General features: G+C 35.0%; 1 protein-coding gene across 1 annotated transcript; it reads right to left on the bottom strand.

Moving 5' to 3' along the window:
* Positions 1 to 695: 695 nt before the first annotated feature.
* Positions 696 to 2,251, bottom strand: LOC106471026 (cyclin-dependent kinase 5 activator 1-like). The gene has a single exon (XM_013931610.2). It carries the CDS (start codon positions 1,970 to 1,972, stop codon positions 1,004 to 1,006), a length of 969 nt encoding a protein of 322 aa, XP_013787064.1. The 5' UTR covers positions 1,973 to 2,251; the 3' UTR covers positions 696 to 1,003.
* Between the last annotated feature and the right edge of the window lie 4,438 nt (positions 2,252 to 6,689).

The following is a 6,689-nucleotide window of genomic DNA, read 5'->3' as shown; positions in this document are numbered from 1 at the left end:
TTTTTGCCTCAAAATCTCATTTTACAGAAAAACATATTCTCAGTTATAGCTTGTACATCTCGTGTTTAATGAAACTATTAAACTCATCAACCGTGTATTTATTATACCTGACAAACAGCTTTCATGTTTGTTCTGTAAATCGAATTATTTCCAAAATACAGGTTATGATAGTGAGTTTTGAAGAAAATGATACATTTCTTTCAAATAATCAAAGTGTACACATTTACAAAGGGAACAAAACTTCTGTGCTCAAGAGATTTCAATTAACAATACAACTTTCAAGACAGATGTGTACAGTTAAACAAGTCAATAAATTCTGCCAGTTTTTATTATCGATTGTCAGTTTTGTTATAGAAGAAGCTATAATAGCTTTTATTTCTTGTGAATTATTTAGGACTAACTTTAAGGGTGACTCGATAAATGAAAACATTTTGTCATTACGAAAAAAACAACACATTATAATTACTTAATGTATGGTTTAGGTATTTTCTGAAATCACTCACAACTGAGATTATAAACTATGTTCCAATTTTCAAGACTTCTTACAATACCACTTTGAATAGATTGTTTCTGTTTTCAACAAACGTTTTTACTTTTGAATGAAAGACAAAAAAAAACACATAAAGTATATCCAAGTGTTTAATTCAAGAAAGTCTTCAAGATATTATTTATAAGAGTGAAACCCGCAGGAAATAAATACGTTACCTTCTTTAAGTTAACTCCAGAGTTGCAAGGGCTACATTAAGTATATTGAGAGAACAAGCTGAGGGTGACACGAGCTAAGTAATGTGGATGAGAAACTGTAACTGTACAAAGTAAGACAAAGTTCACGTTTCACAATATAGAAATGGACAGATACTAATTAGTTTACTGTCAATTTAGCTGAGATGGTGCAGTCAAAGAAGTTCTGATTTTTACAGCCCATGTTTTATCTTCGAACCTGGAGTTTACCTCAATTATATGTACATGCATATGTATTAAAACTTCGCCACCTAGTGGTCAGTCACTGGTAGTCAGACATCGTATAACAAGCCTTTAGTTCAGTAAACATTTCTGTGAAGAAACTGGGCTCTTTGTTGATACGTAGCATCTTCCCGCTAAGAAGATTGATGATGAGAAGACAGCGGTCCCAAAATATTTCCCGAGTCTCCTCCACCAGAAAAGGTTTCAGTGGGTAGGAGATTTCATTCCCCATGTAACAGTAAGAGAGGTACAAACAGGTTAGCACGATTGCCTGCAGCTCCCTCTCGCTGTCAATGTCATCAGTGACCAGTTCCCTGACCAGCATGTACAGAAAAACCACGTTTGCTGGATTGATGAAGGCAACATCCTGCCAACCCTGGATCAGCAATGACCTATCTACTGTCCTAAGCCACGTTACAGCGTCATCAGCATAGAAATTCCTTATCTTCCGACACTTCTTCGACAAAAACTCTCCCAGTGAGCTCAGTAGCTCCGAGGTGGATGCCTGGATCACCGTTTTCCTGGGCGTGCTTGCAGGCTGTATTCTGGGCTCAACTGTGGCTCTCAGGGCTCCAGGAAGAGTAGGACGGACCAAGTTGTGTCCCGATAATACTACAGGCTTTGATAGTACGGACGGAAGAGCGACTTTTTGAAAATTATTATTTTTAACTTCCAAGTCCACTGTTCCAATGCTGGTAGCTTTCAAGTTATAACTCGAGGATGACTTCTGTATATTATTTTTATTGGCCACAAGAGAGTCGATGTTATCCAGTGGGTGTCGAGATGTCGTGTTCTTATTCTTGTCACTTTTCCTTTTACCAGACACGCTGATGTGTTTTTTCCACGTGAGAGCGTTGATGAACAGGGAATGCTTCTTGAAATGGCCATACTGCTGCTGGGAACTGCTTTTTTTCTTAACTTTAGCGTTCTTGTGTTGCTCATTAGTTGGAACGTGCACTTCAAAAGTAGGTTTTGGTCCTTGTGGGAAGATGCTCAGAACTGTTCCCATTACTCCAAATAATCACAACAAAGTCTGAGAGTAAACCCACGACACTGAACCATTCAGCAACAACTCTTGTATTACTTGTATGGGTGACCTTTTACTGTGAAAGTCAAACATCAGAGTTGACGTCAATTTCTTCTAAAACTGGGACTACTGAAATCTAGGAAGCATCTTTCTGAGGGGCTGAACCAAGTACTAAAAATTATCCCTTTTTCCTTCGCTAGGTGACTGTTTCGTTTCAGTTGACTAGCCAGTATGCTCTAGCCTTTTTGGTAAGTTATTCCTTTTGTTGGATACCTCTCTCTGCAGCTCGATCGAAATTGGAGTTACGTGTTGTAGTTACCACGGCAACAAGACTGGAGAGTGCGCACAATGGCGTTGCATTTTAGATTATGTAATTTAAAATATGATAACAAATACTAGCTGTTATTGGTTAGGCGTACAATAGCATCCCTTACAATGATGAAAAAAAGTGTTTTAAGAAATTACTTTATAATTTTCATACCGAAAGATAAGACGTGAAAAAGAATCCATATTTTTAACATTCTGGGTAGCGTGTTCGTTAAAGATTTCCTGAAAACATACGGTTTACAGAGAATTACCTTTCGTGACATTAAAATAAGCGAAATATGATTAAATTCCAGGACATCAAGCTCATATTTATTGAAAAACAATTGAAAGGTTGACAACACGCACGCTAATTATGAAGAATAGATTAAAAAAATATGTTCGAACAAATATCGCTTTACGATAATAGTTCGAACAAATATCGCTTTACAATAATAGTTCGAACAAATATCGCTTTACAATAATAGTTCGAACAAATATCGCTTTACAATAATAGTTCGAACAAATATCGCTTTACAACAATAGTTCGAACAAATATCGCCTTACAACAATAGTTCGAACAAATATCGCTTTACAATAATAGTTCGAACAAATATCGCTTTACAATAATAGTTCGAACAAATATCTCTTTACAATAATAGTTCGAACAAATATCGCTTTACGACAATAGTTCGAACAAATATCGCTTTACAATAATAGTTCGAACAAATATCGCTTTACAATAATAGTTCGAACAAATATCGCTTTACAACAATAGTTCGAACAAATATCGCCTTACAACAATAGCTCGAACAGATATCTCTTTACAACAATAGTTTGAACAAATATCGCTTTACAATAATAGTTCGAACAAATATCGCTTTACGATAATAGTTCGAACAAATATCGCTTTACGATAATAGTTCGAACAAATATCGCTTTACAATAATAGTTCGAACAAATATCGCTTTACAATAATAATTCGAACAAATATCGCTTTACAATAATAGTTCGAACAAATATCGCTTTACAATAATAATCCGAACAAATATCGCTTTACAATAATAGTTCGAACAAATATCGCTTTACAATAATAATTCGAACAAATATCGCTTTACAATAATAATCCGAACAAATATCGCTTTACAATAATAGTTCGAACAAATATCGCTTTACAATAATAGTTCGAACAAATATCGCTTTACAATAATAGTTCGAACAAATATCGCTTTACGATAATAGGTCGAACAAATATCGCTTTACGATAATAGTTCGAACAAATATCGCTTTACGATAATAGTTCGAACAAATATCGCTTTACAATAATAGTTCGAACAAATATCGCTTTACAATAATAGTTCGAACAAATATCGCTTTACAATAATAGTTCGAACAAATATCGCTATACAACAATACTGAGCTTTCAGATTATCTTGATGTACGCCTTTCAAATCCGGAAAAAAACAAAACACAAAAAAACGCTGTTTTGGAAAATAAAATTTGTTTCATTTCTTACATTGAAATAATAAATTTGAGACGGGTTTATATGATAAATAATCTGAACCAGCTAGACATTTCAGCGTGTTTCTCAGTCGGTTCTGTTGGTTTTATTTCTAGAAAACTATTTTACTGATAGTTGTATTTTCATCAAAATAATAATAATGTTGCCTTTCCAGGCTATCAAATGTAGTGTATATAATAGCTTTACACGTTAAAAAAATATAAAAAAAGAGGACATAATTAGAACATTTTTATTTTTGTACTTTACTTCTAAATTGTTGTTGTTGCTTGAAGTTAAACACAAAGCTACACAATGGGCTATCGGTACTCTGCCCGTCACGGGTATTGAAACCCGGGTTCTAGCGTTGTAAGTCCGCAGAATTACTTCTAAAGAAAAAAAATTAAAAATTGCGTTTTTGTTGACCCCATTGGTACAGCAGCATGTCTGCGGACTTACAACGCTAAAATCCGGGTTTCGATACCCGTGGTGGGCAGAGTACAGATAGCCAATTGTGTAGCTTTTTTGCTTAATTACAAGAAAAAAAAAACTTCTAAAGAAAAACATTAAAAGTTAGAAAATATCTTTTTGTTGATTTATATAACAATGTTACAGTGAATAGAAACACCTAGCTGGTAGTAATAACGTTTTTATTTCAGTGGTTTGCTTGAAGGCTTATATAAGCTGTGACGCTAAAGTTGGGGCTACAATTCACGACAAACACAGACCAGATATTCTATTGTACAACTTTGTGCTAAAACAACGAAACAGCTATTTTATAAACTGATTTTAGACGACTTTCGAGAAACGAACTTGTGAAGTTGTAAATATATTTATTATTCAAGTATCTTGCTTTATTTGGTGCTGGCTGAAACATACTTCACGCTAGCGTGTAGGTACTGCGAAATTTTATATCAAGTCCATAGTCATCCATATACAAGGCCCAAGTGTTATTTTCTTATTGTTTAAGACAATAAGTCTGTTTCGTTCGAAAAGTAAGAAAAATTAGGATGTAAAGGTTGCTTTAAGTTAAAATTTAAAATATTATAAAACTGTTTGATATTACGGTATTTGATATTTCATGTAATATATGTCATATGTTAGTATTGCTATATAATAGTTAGTATTATAACTATACTATAATATTAGAACAATAGCGGAGTGTTAATAATATTTTCTACATTGTTAGATGCACGTTACGGCAGACTCGAGAAATACGATATTACAACCAGTTTTGTGATTTAACGAATATTCTAATATCAAACAATTTTATTTACTAGCCCATAAAGGCGAAACGTTGGTTAAAATGAAAGCTACCTTATAATTATCTGGAGCGTAAAGGTATTTTTTTTCTAACTTTATTATCCAGATATCACTTTCAACAAAACTACGTAGGATTTGTGTGTGTGTGTGTGTGTGTGTGTTAACTTTATAAGATGGCTTGGCGAATTGTTTTTGGTTTTGGTTTTTTGTATTTGACCCTTTCACCGATAGATATAAACAGAGAATTTTCCATGTTGGTTACGTAAAACGTTCACGTGTGACGTATTTGAGTCACTTTCAAATTTACAGAACAAAAAAATAATAATAATAAAATCCCGGTGGGACAGCATTAATTTACGGACTAACATCCGAGGTTCGATTCTCCACAGTGGACACAGCAGATAGCCTAATGTGACTTTGATCTAAAAACAAAGAAACAAACCAAAATAAATCTACGTACACTATTTTCTTTAATCCTAGAACGATCTACATGGTCCCATTCGGTTTTTAAAGAGAGTTTTTTTATGAATTATTTATGTACGAAATTGCTTGTGGGCCCATCTGTTTCTGGGTTAAAGGGTCCCCAATAACATGGGTCACAAACTTGTAAACAAAATCTTACTAATCACTGCTGGGGTACTGTTTATATGTTACATAGGAAACGAGTGATTTCATCCCACCCCCTATTTTGTTGTCACTTCTTTATACTGAGTGCTGTAACAGGCTAAAACATAATTACCCAATTCAATGCAGTATGTGGACTCCACCGGTTGTGGTCCTCCGGTGGGATAACGATCAGTTTACAGACTTACAACGCTAAAACTCGGGGTTCGATTCCCCGCGGTGGACACAACAGATAGCCCAACGTGGCTTTGCTTTTAAACAAACCATCCTTCGTGAACGGTATAAAAACAAGTCGGTAATTAAAAGATCAAACAACTACAAAATCTTTATCGAATGCAGATGTGACAATTACTCAAGTCAAGACTTTTAATTTGATCCATTTTATTTGTTTAACTTATTTAAACGTCTCACCAGCAAGCCAAATATCTTAGAAACGAAACGAAAACCTAATATCGTGTCTCTGACAATGAGCTGGCGTAGCATCAATCATGGTGGTGACCAAAACAGAACAGTAAATCGACCAAAACTTCTTCGAAGTCCAGAAGCCGTGAGATTCAAACCACCAGGTAGTTTTGAACTGCTTGTCACCTGGGAAGGCATTGCGTTCGTGTTGTCTGCGTTTTGACAAATTTAAAACGGTAACACTAATGGCTTTATATCGTGGACACTCAAACTAGTCCTAACATATACAGATAGACGTAAAAAATATAACAATTTTGACAGTTTAAAGCTTGTAGTGTAGAGTGGATATTTTTTCTTTTTCATTTAGTATTTGTTTGTTTGTTTGTAGTTAAGCACAAAGCTACACAATGGGCTATCTGTGCTCTGCCCACCACGGGTATCGAAACCCGGTTTCTAGCGTTGTAAGTCCGCAGACATACCACTGTGCCACTGGGGGGCATTCATTTAGTAGGAATAAAACATGACTTATCACTCAGATAAACGATATCATTCACTTTAAAAACTTTTGCCATTACTGCTTCATCGGGGCCAAAGGCCGTCTGGGGGGGG

Source organism: Limulus polyphemus, unplaced genomic scaffold, assembly GCF_000517525.1.
Source record: "Limulus polyphemus unplaced genomic scaffold, Limulus_polyphemus-2.1.2 Scaffold4357, whole genome shotgun sequence".
Classification (NCBI taxonomy): domain Eukaryota; kingdom Metazoa; phylum Arthropoda; class Merostomata; order Xiphosura; family Limulidae; genus Limulus; species Limulus polyphemus.
Note: the sequence above shows the minus strand (reverse complement) of the source record. Positions and strands in the feature narration are given on the sequence as shown.

What these genes read in the sequence shown, in the direction of transcription:
- LOC106471026 (XM_013931610.2), bottom strand. Translation starts at nt 1,972, where the DNA reads ATGGGAACAGTTCTGAGCATCTTCCCACAAGGACCAAAACCTACTTTT.